Raw genomic sequence first — 16,778 nt, 5'->3', positions numbered from 1 at the left:
CCCCCCCCCCCCACCCCCCCCCCCCCCCCCCCCCCCCCCCCCGCACCACCACGAAGGATTACCTTCCGGTAAGCAGGCATCTAGAACTATTGTCAGAGCTATATGAAGAGCACCTACTTTTTCCCCCCTAAGATTTACTTTTCTTTATATGCATTGATGTTTTGCCTGCATGTGTGAGGGTGCCAGATTCCCTGGAACTGGAGTGACAGATAATTATGAGTTGCCATGTGGGTGCTGGGAATTGAACCTAGGTCCTCTGGAAGAGCAGCCAGTGCTCTTAACTGCTGAGCCATCTTTCCAGCCCCAAGCACCCAATTTTAAGAAAGATGGCTCAAAAGTGAAGAGTGCTTACTGCTCTTGCAAAAGACCTGAGTTCAATTCCTAGCACCTACATCTCAGGTAGCTTATAACAGCCCATAGCTCTGGCTCCAGGGGACCTGGCACCCACTCCAGTCTCCATGGGCACTATTATGCGTGGCGCACACGCACACACCCACACGTACGTGTCCTGTCTCCTCATGTGGATAGAGGCAAGGTCTCATCTGCACAGCTCATGCCTCTGTGGTCATTTCAACTGAGAAGCTGGCATTCAGGAATGTCTCGGTGGGTTGTTTTGTTTATATGAGTTTCCAGTATGTTGCCCAGGTTGGCTCAGACTCCTGAGTAGCCCAGTTACAGATATGCACTACCATAGCAACTGAGGTTTTCACTCTGAAAAACAAGCCCAACTGGCTGGGTTGCTCTCTGGTCATTCCCACTCCCCAGCTGACTGCACGTGGATTTCTCTTACCAGGTCACGGGAAGCTCCTGTTTAAAGATGGAAGTTATTATGAAGGTGAATTTGTGGATGGAGAAATCACTGGGGAAGGCTACCAACACTGGGCCTGGTCAGGTTAGCACTGAACATAGGTGGGCATTGACTGTGTTCCCATAAACACTCTCAGAGCTGTGTGTAAACGGGGCCTCAGGTTCCACCAGTGTGAGCCTACAGCCTGGATGACCTCCATACCCGCAGAAGACCCACCTAGTGAAAGGCGCCCTGGGGTCTCCTCGCTGGAGCTCTGCACTTACCTCCAAAGACAACTTGGTCTTCGCCTTAACACCTAAGTGGAATAAAGAATTATCATCCCAAAGTTACAATTTTCTTCCGTGTTAAAGATATTTTAGGCCAGACGTGGTGACACATGCCTTTCATCCCAACACTCAAAACAAACAAACAAAAGATATTTCGGTCACACTGTATCCTTGGATGGGAAAACTGCTCCATGGCTTCCTTGCCAGTGGCCGGGGGTATTTCCTGGAGTTTCAGGCCTCACAGTAAGCGGGTTGTTGATGCTCAGGGGAACTTTTCTCTTGGGCTCAGCACTGAGTTGTTTTTAAAGAGCTGAGAAGGCTCGTCCTTCACTCTGAACCATCAGTGCCACAGGGAGTTTCCCAGGACTGTCTGCCACCTCAGCCAGGACAGGAAACTAACCCACTGCGTCGTTTTCTTCCTCACAGTCCAAAGACTAAGGTAGAGACAGACACCAAGCAGGTGTAGTAGCTATGCCTTTAGTATCCCACTCACAAGGCAAAGGCAGACTGAGCTCTGTGAGCTCTCCAGCTGCACATAAAGACAGAATCCTCCATTTGAAAATGGCACCTCAAGGGCTGGAGAGATGGCTCAAAGGTTAAGAGCACTGACTGTTCTTCCAGAGGTCCTGAGTCCTAGCAACCACATGGTGGCTCATGCCATCTGTAATGAGATCTGGCGCCCTCTTCTGGCCTGCACGCATACATGGAGGCAGAATGTTGTATACATAATAAATCTTAAAAAAAAGAAAAAAGAGGGCTGGAGAGATGGCTCAGAGGTTAAGAGCATTGCCTGCTCTTCCAAAGGTCCTGAGTTCAATTCCCGGCAACCACATGGTGGCTCACAAACATCTGTAATGGGGTCTGGTGCCATCTTCTGGCCTGCAGGCATATACACTGACAGAATATTGTATACATAATAAATAAATAGAAAAAAAAAGAAAAAAAAAGAAAAAAGAAAAGAAAAGAAAATGGCACCTCAAGCCAAGTGGTGGTGGTGCACACCTTTATTCCCAACACCTAGGAGGGTAGAGGTAGACAGATTTCTGAGTTTGAGGCCAGCCTGGTTTACAGATTGGATTCTATGACAGCCAGCGCTACACAGAGAAGCCCTGTGTCAAAATAACTTTAAAAAAAAAAGAAGAAGGAAAGAAAAGAAAGTGGCATCTCCACTGCCACTGGCTAGGGCATAGCAGAGAAACAGAAAGCAGCTGATTCTCCTCTTATCTGCACCAGGAAACACCTACTCTGGACAGTTTGTCTTAGGAGAGCCACAAGGACATGGCATCATGAAGTACAAAGCCGGAGGTCACTATGAAGGGGAGCTCCTCCACGGCCTGAGGGAAGGTCTGGTGCCCTGGGGCTCGGGGGGTAGAAGCACTAACGTAGTCTGTCTGAATTTAGAGGCCCCATCAAAAGAGGTCTCCCTGTTTCAGAGTGCTACAGCCATGGTTTGTCCAGATCCACTCTCCCAAGGTCCCAGTGACTCCAAGGGCCTGAGTCAGTCACTTCCTCTGTGGTCTGCAAGCTAAGGGGGATAGGAGGCAGATTGAAGGGGTACCTGTCCCTTTGGGCACTGTGGCAAATGCCCTGCCCTTCCTGTTAGCCATACCATGTAAATGAACCTCGCAGGCTCTAGTGTGCATGAGTGTAGAGGGAACTTCCTTTTCTTTCTCCAGGTTTGCTTGAGTTAGGGAACAGAAATATCTCTTAGTTTCTGAATTGTCCAGAACCTGAGCATACTGACAGTTCAACAAGGCCACATCTTCATTGATGATTCCCTGCCCTTTCAGGTTGTCAAGCCTTTCAGGGGAACTCAGCTGGTCTGGATCAATTTCATCAGCCTTGCTGACTTGGGCACTGGCACTACCTGTCCCTAAATGCATCTACCTCTCTTGTTTGAGCAAGCTTAATCAGCAGGCCTAGGAGGCAGCCTGGCCGCTACAGGGGACCCTGGGTTGGGTGCAGGCAGAGCTAACGCCAGGAGGCTAAGGGAGGAGAGGAGAAGGGTCATCACTAGCAGGGAGTGTGGAGTGAAGTTGGTATGTTTTGGTTCCTTCATTAGGACAGGGGTTTCTGGAGGACCAGGATGGGCAGGTGTACCAGGGTTCCTTCCATGACAACAAAAGACATGGCCGTGGGCAGATGATCTTTAAGTGAGTATGGGTCTGGGAGGTACAAGCTGGTGCTTGGGAACGGGAATGGCCCCCATAACTCCTAGAGTACTGATGGCCTTAGGGCTCTGGGTAGGTAGATTCTGTAGAAGTTACCCCACACCTGCCCTTGAAACAGAAAGTCGCCTCTCCCACTTCTTTCTGTCATTTTCTATTTTGAATAGCAGAAGCCAAACATGTCCTTCCTGCACAGGGCCCAGCATGTTCTGGAAAGTGGGGCCTGTCATAGGGGAGATGGGGTACGTGCAGACATGTCCCCGCCTGTCACCAATCCTCCTGAGCCAGCTCTGGCAAGTCAGGAGCTCACAGACCATCTGCTCAGGGCCTATTTTTGCCTTGGCCCCGGTGCACTTGCTGTGCCTGGTCAGAGGAGTCAGTTTGAGTCACTGAAGCCACCTGGCGCCTACCTGAGGGTCCTGTGCTGTGCCCTCAGGAATGGTGACAAGTACGAAGGCGACTGGGTTCGAGACCAGCGTCAAGGACATGGGGTGCTGTGCTGTGCCGACGGCTCCATTTACGAGGTACTGCGCTTACTGCCATGGGGGAAGGACTAGAAGTCTTGGTGGTGTTTGCCCGGACTTCGTCTGGCCATGCCGTGGAGGTCCTGAGCTCACATTCAGCTCATCCTCACACCCCACACCCCACCCGGGGTGCTGACTTTCCTTGTGTTTATTAAGTCCTCGTGTGGAATGAGCCCTGTGCTGTGAGTCAGGGTGACAAGGAAGCCTGAGCTCTGTCCACATGGGAGGAATGAGATACTGCGAGTTGTGGGCAGAAGACAAGACTGCACTAGTGCCATTACTGAGAAGTGTGAAGTGATTGGCCAGGAAAACTGGCACGCTACCAGGAGGGGCACAAGAAGAAACACGGATTACAGCGCAGGGAGGTCCTGAGACAGGGCCGGGCTAGCTCCACCATCTCTGCGCTGACTGCATGCCAACTCCTAGCAGGAAGCAGGAGCTTAGGGCCCCTGGAAGCGGGCTTCTTGGCTACTGCAGTTGTCACAGGTGAGGCCCCAGCGGGAGGGATCCAAGGCGAAAAGCCCAGGTGTAGCTGCTTGCTGTGACAGTGGCGAGCTCTATTGGGGGTTTCCAACAGGAAGGAAGGACACGCTTAGGCCTCTAGACTCTGAAGTGTCAGAACTGCTTCAGCTACTAATTTCTTGTTGCGTCACAGGAACCAGGATAGTGTGATTCATATTTTTTCCAGATTTCTCAAGTGGCAGTTAGAGTAACAACTGGAAGGAACAGGCCCCTGAAAGTAGGAAGAGCCCCACCCAGTTCATACAGAACGGGGAAGAAGGGAAGAAGGTCTACGGGGTGGGGGTGGGGGGGACTCCTGTAGGAGATTGCCCAGATGCAGGACGCTCAGAGTGGTCCCTGCTGACTGCTAGAGGCCTTTGGCCCTAGAGAACAAAACCCTCCTACCACAGAGCCCACCACTCCCTCTGCTGATGCTGGCATTGTGCCCACTGGCTAGGGAGAAATGTTTGGGGCCCGACTCCCTGATGGAAATGGAACGGTGTAGGGCAGCTCCCACAGAACTGCAGGGCCACAGAAGCCTGGCATGGGAACCCATGTCTGTTTACAGAACAGAAGAGTTCCGCTTGGGTAGATCTCAGCCCATGACTCAGTAGGGTTCCTATTGCCGTGATAAAACACCATGAGCAAAGGCAGCTTGGGAAGGAAAAGGACTTGTTTAATATTGTACTTCCTGGTAGTAGCCCATCACTGAAGAAAGGTCAGGGTAGGAACCTGGAGGCAGGAGCCGAAGCAAAGATCTTTTTTTTTTTTTTTTTTTTTTGTTTTTCTAGACAGGGTTTCTCTGTGGCTTTGGAGCCTGTCCTGGCACTAGCTCTGTAGACCAGGCTGGTCTCGAACTCACAGAGATCTGCCTGCCTCTGCCTCCCAAGTGCTGGGATTAAAGGCGTGCGCCACCATGGCCCGGCATCAAAGCAAAGATCTTAAAAGAACGCTACTTACTGGCTTGTTCCCCAAGGCTTGCTCAGCTTTCTTACAGCACCCAGGACCACTGTCCACAGTGAGCTGGCCCCTCCCACATCAATCATAAACCAAGAAAATGTCCTACAGACTTGTCTTCAGGCTGATCCTACGGAGGCGTTTTCTCAATTAAGATTCCCTCTCAGATGATTCTATCTTGTCTCAGGTTGACATAAAACGAGCCAGCAGGACCGGTCTGGTCAGTGCTGTTGGAGTCTGTGGACACTGCTGGCCTAGAAGCTGCCTCTGATCTGGACCTGAGACAGTGCAAGTCACTGTGTGTGCTGCTATGACCAGTCACCAGTCTGGGCCCTCCCCCTTTAGGGGGTCATCCTCAAAGGACCTGACTTTTACAGTATGTCCCAAGCAGGATCAGTGTGCAATGGTAGTGAAGACCCAAAGAGGTCACTTCTCTCCTGCTTGTCCAGCATCCCGGCAGAGTCCACCATGACTAAGTCCACACTACACAGTGTCTAGTTTCCAGTGAGGAAGGCCAGGCCTGACCGATCACCTCCAACCTGCCAGACCCTGTTCCAACCCCTCCACCTGTGGGTTCACATAACTCCCCCCCACACACCTCTCTGAAGAGTTCACATAAACCCCCCACATCTCTCTGAAGGGTTCATGTAAACCCCCTACATCTCTCCAAAGGAGCTGTTTGCTACATTTTGTAAACGGGGAAACTGGGGCCCAGACTTTGCTTCCCAGTTCATATACCTGACCCTTCCTTCCCTGGGATTTGGGAAAGGCCTTGTGCCACTGGGTCCCTCCAGAACCCACCCCATTGCTCAGGTATAATGGATAAGCTTCCACCGGCAGCCCAGAAAGTCCCCTTCACACTGCCACCAGCGCCGGAGTGAGAGGCGGCTAAGAACTCCCTCCAGCCCTGTTTCCAGAGGACGTTCCACAAGTACTCAGACCTCCAGCCCAGCTTCACTGCTGGTCATGACTACTTCCCTGATGGCCACTGACTATTGGTGGTTAGGATCTGTGGGGCCCAGCCCGAGGCCTTTCCTTTCTGAAACCTGAAAATGTGTGGCCTTGGCCAAGAGACATGAATGCCTACTTTCACCACCAACAGCCTGCAGTATGTCCACCAGGGGGCAGCCCAGATCTGCTCACCGGCGGCAGCCCAGCCTTGGGTCCTTGTTCCAAGTTTGGGTGGAAATGCTCTGGGCCTTAAGGCAAGCGATAGAGAGGCCTAAATGCCTAAACAGTGAGCACAGGCCCTGAGACTGCCACACAGGCTAAAGCTGTTGAAACTGCCGTGGCGTTTCCTCCCGGGCCCAGGACTTCGAACTCCACAAAACCCTTCACAAAGCCTTCCTCCCTCAGCTTAATCCTCAGCATTGACCCCCCCCCCCCTCATCCCCAGCACTCTGGGCTGGTCAGCAGGAGACCTGGGCAGTGTTTGGAGGAAGGGATCTATAGGCCTTTGGCTTTGACACACAGGCTGCACCAACAAGCAATCACATGGGCTAAAGCAGCCACCATCAAGTCCTCAGGAGTGATGAGAGGAGCCACATCTGGGCATACAGGCCCTAAACTCCACATTTTTCCAGTGGCCTTGGTAAGGCTAAAGAAAAGTGCCTTCAAGGATCTTGTGGACACTGACCAGAAAAGGACACCCAAGGCCAAGAGGAAAGGTGGACATTCTATCCAGTGCCATCTGGAACTCAGAACTGACTGCCAGCCTGAGACAACGTCCCTGACCTGCACTTCTTAGGGGAAAAAGGGTTTCCCATGATGCCTAAGTGAGAGAAGGTGATTACCCAGTCTGTCAGCCTTGTTAGCCAGAGGCAGAGGGTTTCACGAGGCTCTCCAGCTGATGGCCATCTCTGCACTGGGTTTTTCCTCACTAAGGGCCACCATCTGCATGGAGTGGAGGACAGAGATGTCAACCAGGAGAGGCCATGAGGCGGGAGGGCTCATGAGACTTGCTTCCCGCAGGCACACTGTTCTTTGTGTTGCCATTAGTCAGACGCAAACAGGAAGTGTACCGTCTTGTCCATTTTTAAGTGTTTAGTTCAGTGGCATTAAATGCTTAAATTATTATGTGGCCTTTGCCACTGTCTGTTCAAAACTCATCTATGTAATCAGATTCTGTCCCATTAAACCCAACTCCCCATTGCCCTGAAGCCCCGGCCCCCACCTTTCTTCTGTCTCAGTTAGTCTGACTCCTTTCCTGACCGGCATTTTTCACTGAGCATCATGGCCTCAAGCCCATTCTCTTTGAAGCATGTACAGGAGCCTCCTTTTGAAGGCCAAGGGGCCATATGTATGCATGTTCCATTTCCCTTGTTCATTCATCTCAACGGACCCTCGAACTGCCCCTTCTCTGAGCATTTGTGTGCAAGCCTGTGGGTATGGAGACCCAGCAGTGGGATAGCCGCATCGTGTGGTAATTGCATTTTTAAGTTTTTATGGAGCTGCCAGATTTTTCCGCAGTGGTTGTACTGTTTGAAGTTCCCAACAGGAACCAACGGAGACTTCCATTTCTGCATTTCCTAGTGCCCGTCAGAGTTCCCTAGACACTTACACCGTTAGCCAGTATTCCCACTTAGAGAACAGAAATCCAGACCTGAGTAGATGTTCTAGGAGAAAGGGCTTGGGTCTAGAGACAGCCAGGCAGCTGGCAAGGCAGTCGTGGTAACGTGAGTCCATCCATCCTCTCCCACAGTGTGGACGTGGATGTCACCTAAAGCTCTGGCTTCCTGAAAATCAGCATTTCCCATAGGGGTTTTCCCAGAGGGCGGCCTGCTGTTTGGCACACCTGTGCACATATGAAACAGGTGGCTAGCCTTATGGGTGTCTTCATCTGCTGCAGTTCCCAGCTTCCCCCTTTGCTGGCACGTCTGGAGAGTCTCAGGGGCCTGCATGTCACCAGGCAGATGAAGGCAGGGCCTGTGGCTACCTCCTGTATCACTTGCCGGCCTTCCTGGGGCCAAGAAGCTCCAGGCCAGGATGGAAAAACCATTGACCCAGGCCCGTATCTACCACTGAAGATCCCGGGAATGTGGGACAGTGGAACACTCATGTCTGGGGGTAGCTCCTCAGGAGTTAGCTGCTCCCCACAATGGCCCCTCCTGGAATCATCACAGCCACACTTAGTACACTAGTGCCAGGCTGTGTCCTACAAATATTCCCACTCCACATGCCGAAATCCTAGGAGGATGCAGTCCAGACCAGTCAAATCCAACACCCTGCAGGCCTCCTGTTACTGGACCTGCCATCTCTGCAAGCTGGAAACCAAGCTCTACGACGGTCACAACCCCAGGAGGAGAGCCGAGCCAACCCTTCATAGGTGACATCACCCAAGGGGAAAAGAAGTCCCAACGCTTAGCAGCAATCAGTAATAATTGTCTCCTCCATGCCATAACATCGTGGAGGCCAACTCACAAAAGGTCTGGAGCATGTTCACCCAGGAAGGACCAAGATGTGCAAGAACAAAGAGGTGAACTTGTGCCCAGGTTGGACTTGCACCCAGATCCACATGTATGGTATGGGACACCACAGAGCCACTTCTAGTAAAAGTGTAGGAAGAAAGCAGCGTGGGTTAACTGGAAAATGTTTCCCACACCGAGAGGGGCCGAGCGTTTGTTTCCTGCAGCTCACTGTCATAAATGTGGTCCGCAGCTGTGGCAGACCAGGGCAGGAGGAGGACTGAGCTCCATTCTCTGGGGTCACTGTGGCAGTCACGGAACAGACTGCTAGACTCTTATCCGCGTGTCCTCTCCCTGTTTGCTGTGTGCTTGCCTGATTTGGGGTGCAAACCTGAGCCCTAAATGACTTGTATAACTTGCTATGTCATCGTCTTCACCCTCTTTGGTCCTATCTTATGTATCCATCCTTCCCTGCATGTCAGGCAGCAGCTGGGCAGAGAGGAGGAGAGCAGGTGTCTCTAATACCCTGGGGTTCTGTGGTGACAGCGTGGTGCCCGGCTCCACCTCCCAATGGCTGAGACTCGCAGACTGAGTATTGCCTCTCTGGACGCTCACAACTCTTGGCTCTCAAGTCCAGACCAGTACCTCCCCAGCTGCCTCCTTGGGCTGTGTCACAGGGAGACCGTGGAAGGGTGTTGTTATCTGCAGGAAGTTGCCTGACACTCTTGGAGTTGTTTCAGTGTCTGTTTGTGATCTAGATGCAAATGTCCAGTATACAATCTATAATGTCAGTCAGGCAAGTCCATAGGTGCTGACCTGAAGCCAGGAACACCAAGCTCCAGCTCTTACCATGTGGGCTCTGATTCTAGCATGCAGCCCACTGGCCACCCACCTCGGGGACAATGGCAACTGTTATGGGTGGTAAGCACCGTTAGCTGCGCTGGAGATGCCAGGGAGCGACTGGCTGAGAGACTCCCGTGGCAGACTAGTGCCGCCCACAGCTCCTCACCCACCACTGCCTGGCCCATTGGCCATGCCAGCAGGCACCTCCACATCGTTGTGTTTATCTCTGTCGGTGCCCGGGCACTCCTTTCTGGCCACATCCCTCCATGGCAACCACCCTGTGGGCAGGCACCTGGCCACCCGCCCTGGCCTGCCCATGACCCGGCCTCCTTTCCTTCTGAAGGTCCACACTGGCGCTTTCCAGGAAGCCCAAGTGGGTCCAGTGGTGAAGAGAGAAGAGAAACTGCTGATCCTTACCCTAGAGCTCAGAGCCCATGACATTAGTGAGTCCAGCCAGAGCCAAGTGGCCCCTCTTGCAGAATCACCAGCCATCTGTGTGCTGTTGCTACCTTGAGAGACTCAGACCAGGAAGGACAGGAGGGGATGGGAAAGCTGCTAGGCTGGCCTGCTTGATGGGACACCTGAATTCTCACAGTGAAGAAAGCCAGGCTAGGGGAAGGCCCTGGGCTGTGGGTCACCTGCCAGGCCTCCGAGCAGGGCTCCCGAGACTCCCTGAGTCTCCAGAGCCGACCTGACACCTTCCTCCCCAACCCCGGTGCATCCATGTCTGCAGTGACGAGAAAGGACTGTCACGGTCAGTGCGGAGCGGACGCTCTTCATAGCACAAGACGTGGATCAAGTGAAATGGCAGGGTGAGTGACATCTGCAGGGTCAGGACATTGCCAACTGCGCATCCACCATCAGCTGCTCCAGGAATGCAGCTGGTTTATAGCCTTGGGATCAGAGTTTGGGATTTCAGGATTGGAGGACTGGAGCCTCGCTCAGGAGTAATGTGGCAACTCTCAGGATGAAGGCCCATCCACATCCCAAGGGACTTGTACCTGGGTGAGCAACCAGGCCCCGTCCACATGTTTCATAGCTGGCTCCTGACCTCTCCAGAACTGAAGGGGGCCCCTAGCGCGTTGTTTGTGAATAAGGCCTAGAGGCATGAGGGTCTCAAGGTCGGCACCCGTGGGCACCTACTCTCAGCACTTAGCCTGAGGCCTGTCTTTGTACTCATCTCGGGAGATCCAGCTGCCCATCTTGTGGTGGCTGCCCTCTCCTCTCGGCTGACCATGAAAAGCTTTCTTCACAGGTTCTTGGGACTCTGACCCTACTGAGGGCTTCAACCTTCTCACCACCTTCTAGGCCTGAGTGAACCCTACCACCCACTTTCCTGTTCTGTCTGCATTCTCAGACACTAGGCAGTGTTCCCCTCCATCAGGAGCCCAGGCTGCAGGAGTCCGGGACAGAGTGGGGCAGCTGGTGCCCAATTAACCTTAGCAGAAGAACAACTCAAACCAGGCCTTTTGTTGACTTCCCCAATACGAGTAATTCATAACCAAATAGAGCACCATTCTGATCTCACATCTTTCTATGGCGGTAATCCTCCTGCTGCGAACCCAGGTGGACTACAGAGGACGCGAATGGGGCACGGCAAGCGACACCTTGCCCCCCTCCGAGGTGTGTGTGCTCAAGTTGTGTGTTGTAATTGCCTTTTCATTTAAAAGCTCCGGGCATCAGAGCAGCCCACCTTGGTCCTGGCCCATTGTAGTCGCGGGTTCAGGTTTCCTCGCGATCAACTAAGTGCCACATCTTTGTATTGGGAGGCCTTTGTGCACCAAGTGCGCCTGTTCAGTGGTGTTTTGTTTGCATGGTGTACGCTGGGCCTTTGTTCCCCTCTTTCCTGGCGTCATTAAAATTCAAAGGGAAAACACTTAGCAAAGCAAATTGGATCCCTCCTAACAAAATGTGGCGCTTCACCACCAAAGTAAAGGCTGCAGGAACTTCACAGCCTTGGATGTTCCTATAACAAAGGGTCCTGGGACTCCTCGGAGCCACCCTCTAAGGCCACCTTGTCCTCTGTGCAGGGACAGTGGCACAGTGATGTCTTCAGTGGACTGGGCAGATTGTCGCACTGCTCGGGAGTCACTTACTGCGGGATGTTTATCAACGGCCACCCAGCAGGTAGGTGTTCCCAGCCTTCCCGTCGTCCTGGCGGGGTCTGCTGGGGAGCATAAGATCCATGCCACCCCTTTTCAGAAAAAGCATGTTCTAGTTGATTTCAAAGGGACTTGTGGCTGCGCAGACCCAAGTGGGTCTCCCACCTACAGGCTCTCCCAGCTCCAGCCACACCTCGGGTTCCCCCTAGCCACAGAACCTCTCGGCCACAGATACCTCCCAGACATAGGGCCTCTTGGCCACAGGATTTTGGAATTACCTGGTCAAACCATGCTGGTTTGACACCCCCACCCCTGCCTCCCTGTGTGGCCTCTATCAGGCTCTCTTGAGACCTCTACACTCTGACTGGACTGCAGAGTGACCCATGTCTACCTCGGCTTGGTACCCTCCTGGCCATCCTTTGCTCCTGTGTTGTTCCTAGTGGCCTCTCCTGAGACTTAGGACAGAGACGCTGTCCCAGGGTGAGCCTAGCCAAAACGTGAGTCCTTCATCTAAACCTTCAACTGGCCTACCTCAGCCTCAGCAGTGACATCTTAGCAGACCCTCCAACAGAGTGAGAAAGGGCTGGAGCCCTTGGGTGCAGCTGTTACAAACACTAAAGCTCTGTTCTGCCCCCAGCACAGGCTAAGAAGATTGTGGTCCTGGGCCCAGAGGTCCTGGAAGTGTTCCAAGGCTGTCCCTTCACGCTGAGTGTACAGCTGCAGCAAGATGATGGGGAAATCGCCAAGAGTAAGTGTCTTCAGGGTGCTGATTCTACTCTTCCGGGAGGAATGGGCTGCAGGCTTTCAAGTAGAGCAAACCTGGGCAAGATGGTCGGGTTGCTCCTGAGATAATATTATAGCAGAAGGCTCGGGAGGCCTGTAAGACACACAGGTAGGGGTAGTCTTGTGTGTGCGTGCACGTGTATATATGTGTGCCTTGAGAGTGTGCATTGCACACGTGAGCGTGTGTTTTGGCACATGCTGACTCGCTGACTAGTGCATAGAAGATAGAAAATATACAGTCAGCTTGGCTGAGCAGGTCAGCATAGACCATCACTCAGCTAGGCCAAAGGCACCCTCTCATTTCCTCTCTCGGGAATTGGATTTCTTTTTTTAGGTAACTGAACCTCATACCAAGACAAGGTATGAGCCACTGACTTCCTGAAGCCCTTCCTACCATGTTAATTCCTAGTATTTATTAATTCACCCAAGTTCAGTGCTTCAGTGAGAAAGTCATAATACATATATGGACAGGAGAGATGGCTCAGCAATTAAGATTGCAGACTGCTTCTGCAGAAGATCCAAGTTCAATTTGTAGTACCCACACTAGGTGTCTCAGATCCACCCATAACAGCTCAGGGCTGATAGCTTAGGGGGTCTGATACCGCCAGCCTCCATGGGCACTTGTCCTTGTGTGCACACAGACACTCAAATAAACATATAATTAAAAATAAAAATTTTTATGTAGTAAGTTGGCTTAGCAACTTTATTAAGGTATCATTTACATACTGTTAACTTCAGTATTAAATGATTCCATGATCTCATTTTTAAAAAATGATATGGCTGTGTGTGTTGTGTGTCTCTGTGTGGGTATGTGTCCACGCATGCAGGCACTCACGGAGGCCAGAAGAGGGTATCAGATCCCTGGAAACTGACCAGGCTTGCCTCAGACTCAGTTTGAAGCCAAGGCAGGCCTTGAACTGATCCTCCTCCCCTGAGATTACAGGCATGTGCCGCCAAGTCCAGCTATATTCCTAGTGATCTCTCTTGAGTCTACAGATGAGGGCAGCTGCCACCACATTCCAGGGCCCTTTCAGAACAGGTCCGGGCCTCTAGATCCCCATTTCCAGTCTCGTGCCCACTCCAGTCCCTACTTCACTTCCTGTCTCTGTGGATGCCCAATCTCATGCCCACTCCAGTCCCTACCTCACTTCCTGTCTCTGTAGATTGGCCCTTGAGCAGTTCAGACCCTGTGCGGCCTTTTGCTTATTTCCCATTTGCGCGTTTGGGGATGCGATGCGGTGCAGTTCCTGACGGCTCCATCCTCCACACTGCGTGGCGGCATCCTGTCGCCCGGATGGCGTCCAGACTAATATCAGGGGCAGCCTTGCTGTGAATACCTCACGAGTTTTTGTACACACAGATTTCTCTGCGTCATAGGGTCAATGTATTTTAGTTTTGTTTTTTGAGACAGGGTCTCTCATTGTAGCCCTGGCTGTCCTGGAACTCTCTTTGTAGAACAGACTGGCCTTGAACTCAGAGACCCACCCGCCTCTGCCTCACCACCCAGCTAAGGCCTTGAACTTTTTGTTAATCCTCCTGCCTCAACCCCCAGACTAGTTGGAATTATCAGCCTGCACAATCAGGCCCAGCCTGTGATAAGATTTCTAAGAGGCCAGAGAGGTCATTTTCTCTCTAGAACTGAGACAGAGCTGTCAAGAGTCACCTAGATCATGGAACATTCTGTTTGCGGTGTTCCAGACCACTCGGTGTGGGAGGACAGTGACGAAAGTTTTTCCTTTAATTTTAATCAGTATATGTGTGTGCATGTATATGTATAGATGTATGTATATATTTAATCAGTATGTATGTGTATGTACTTAATCAGTATATTGTGCTGTTAATATTTAATCAGTATGCATATACATACACACACACACACACACACACATGCTCTTGTTTATTTGGTTTGGTTTGTTTCATTTTTCAAGACAGGGTTTCTCTCTGTGTAGCCATGGCTGGCCTGGAACTCACTCTGTAGACCAGACTGACCAAACTCACAAAGATTGCTTGCCTCTGCCTCTGAGATTAAAGGCACAGGCCACCACTACCCAGCAGAGACGATTTTCTTATAAAAGTTTTATGTTATTTTAGCGTTCATATTTAGGTTGTTGTTCCATTTTGAGCTAACTTCCGTGACTAAGACAAGTGTCTGACCCATCCCCCCAGCCATGACTTCCCCATTGACCTAGGCTTCTGCGTGGTCTCAGTTCTGACAGCTGACTGTATGCCCACTCTTGTCAGGTAACTCTCATGTATGCCACACCACGCCACTCTCCAGCCTTGCTCTTTCCCAAAACTCTTCGGATCCCTTACATTTCCCTATAAATTTCCCTAACAACAGAAACCTGCTGGGATTGTAATGGGGTCACAGTGAGCCATCTCTTAGCACTGAGCCTACAGTTCCTAGACAGAAAACACTTTGATTTCTCTTGACAATGTTCATTTTCAATGCATAAGTCTTACAATACTTTTTAAAACCTATAATAAATGATTGTTCCCATGAGATATTCAACTATAATTGCTTTATCAATATGATTAATATTTACTGTTGATTTTGTTATATCTTTTGGAGATTTTTTTGGCGAGTGTGGAGGCTGAACATGTAGCTCAGGCTGTCTTCAAACTCCATATATAGCTGAAGGCGATTTTGAACTCCTGAAATCCTCCTTTCTCTACCTTCTGGTGCTGCAGTTATAGTTGTATACACCAACAGTCGCGTACACCAACAGCTGTGTACACGGACAGCCGCGCACACCCACAGTCGCGTATACCCACAGCTGCGCAACCCACAGTCGCGTATACCCACAGCTGCGCAACCCACAGTAGCGTACACCCACAGCTGCACACACCCACAGTCACATACACCCACAGTCATGTACACCAACAGTCGTCACACCAACAGTTGTGTACACCAACAGCTGTGTACACCAACAGTTGTATACACCAACAGTCTTGTACATCAACAGCTATGTACACCCACAGTCTTACACCAACAGTTGCATACACCAACAGTCATTACACCAATAGTGGAGTACACCAACAGTCATGCACACCCACAGTCGTGTATACCAATAGTTATATACCACCATCACATAGTTTATGAGATGCTGGGTGAAGAATTTTAAATTTTTAGCTCCCCCCCCTTTTTGTTTTTTTAAGACAGAGTTTTTTGTGTGTAGCTTTGGAGCCTGTCCTGGAACTCGCTCTGTAGACCAGGCTGGCCTCAAACTCACAGAGATCCACCTGCCTCTGCCTCCCGAGTGCTGGGATTGAAGGCCCAGCCCCATTTGGCATATTTATATAGTAGATGCAGACTCACCCTGGTGCCCCCCATCTGTCCCCCAGTTTCCCTTCACAGATCACCCTGCTGACCCCTTGCCTCATTAGCTGTAATTCTCATTAACTCTCACCTGGGTCTCCTGCCTCCTGTAGATGGAGTCTCTAACAAGTGTCGTCTTCCCAGGGCTTCCGCAGTTCCTGTAATAAAGGCTGACTGTTGATGTCTAGAAACACCTTGATTTCCTTCCCCTCTGAGGGCTACCTCGAGTGTCCCCCAGCTGTAGGATGCTGGCTTGCCCTCCATGTTACAGAATTGCTGCTCCATCTCCTCCACTTGCCTGGAGCTTTTTGCGTCCACGGACTTCCGGATTCCTCACATTAGGAAAATCTTCAGCCATTTCTCTCCCGCTCTGTTTTATTTCCCACGTGGAGATGCCAGAGACGGTCCCACCGTTTGCAGGGTCCCTCCTTCCTTCTTTCCAGATTGCCAGAGACGGTCCCACCATTTTCAGGGTCCCTCTTTCCTTCTTTCCAGATTGCCAGAGACGGTCCCACCGTTTTCAGGGTCCCTCCTTCCTTCTTTCCAGATTGCCAGAGACGGTCCCACCGTTTTCAGGGTCCCTCCTTCCTTCTTTCCAGATTGCCAGAGACGGTCCCACCGTTTGCAGGGTCCCTCCTTCCTTCTTTCCAGATTGCCAGAGATGGTCCCACCGTTTGCAGAGTCCCTCCTTCCTTCTTCCCCCCTTCCCCTTTTTTTTTTTTTTTTTTTTTTTTTTTTTTTTTTTTTTTTTTTTTGGATGACTTCTCTAGCTATATTTTCAGGCTCACACCTTGTGGTGGATCGCATACAGAGGACCCGTGGTTTACAGATTCTCTCCACGTAGCCATAGCTGGCCTTGACCTTGCAGCAGACCCTCCTGCTCTTGAGTGCTGGAACTGCAGACTGGGGAGCCATAGTGCTCGGCAGCGTCGTAGTTTTCACCTCCTGTGTCTCTGTGCTTCACAGTTACAGGACTCGGTCCCCAACTCTCGTTCTTGAGACAGGGTCTCAAGCTCACTCTGTAACTGAGGATGGCCCCAAACTCCTGCTCCTCCCCCCTCCACTGCTGTAGTGCTGGCATCATAGCCTGGCCTGTAATAACT

General features: G+C 51.4%; 1 protein-coding gene across 1 annotated transcript in view; it reads left to right on the top strand.

Annotated features, from left to right (window-relative positions):
* The window catches only part of Morn1 (MORN repeat containing 1), a 55,930-nt gene that overhangs the window by 5,616 nt on the left and 33,536 nt on the right, over positions 1–16,778 (top strand). The window contains exons 3-8 of the mRNA XM_050153197.1: positions 794–892; positions 2,308–2,418; positions 3,137–3,227; positions 3,679–3,766; positions 11,502–11,598; positions 12,211–12,321. Coding sequence (XP_050009154.1) covers positions 794–892; positions 2,308–2,418; positions 3,137–3,227; positions 3,679–3,766; positions 11,502–11,598; positions 12,211–12,321 — 597 coding nt within the window. The remainder of the gene's footprint in view (positions 1–793; positions 893–2,307; positions 2,419–3,136; positions 3,228–3,678; positions 3,767–11,501; positions 11,599–12,210; positions 12,322–16,778) is intronic.

The sequence above is a fragment of the Alexandromys fortis genome, unplaced genomic scaffold (genome assembly GCF_014885135.2).
Source record: "Alexandromys fortis isolate MF-2015 unplaced genomic scaffold, M_Fortis_MF-2015_v1.1 scaffold_88, whole genome shotgun sequence".
NCBI lineage: Eukaryota > Metazoa > Chordata > Mammalia > Rodentia > Cricetidae > Alexandromys > Alexandromys fortis.
Note: the sequence above shows the minus strand (reverse complement) of the source record. Positions and strands in the feature narration are given on the sequence as shown.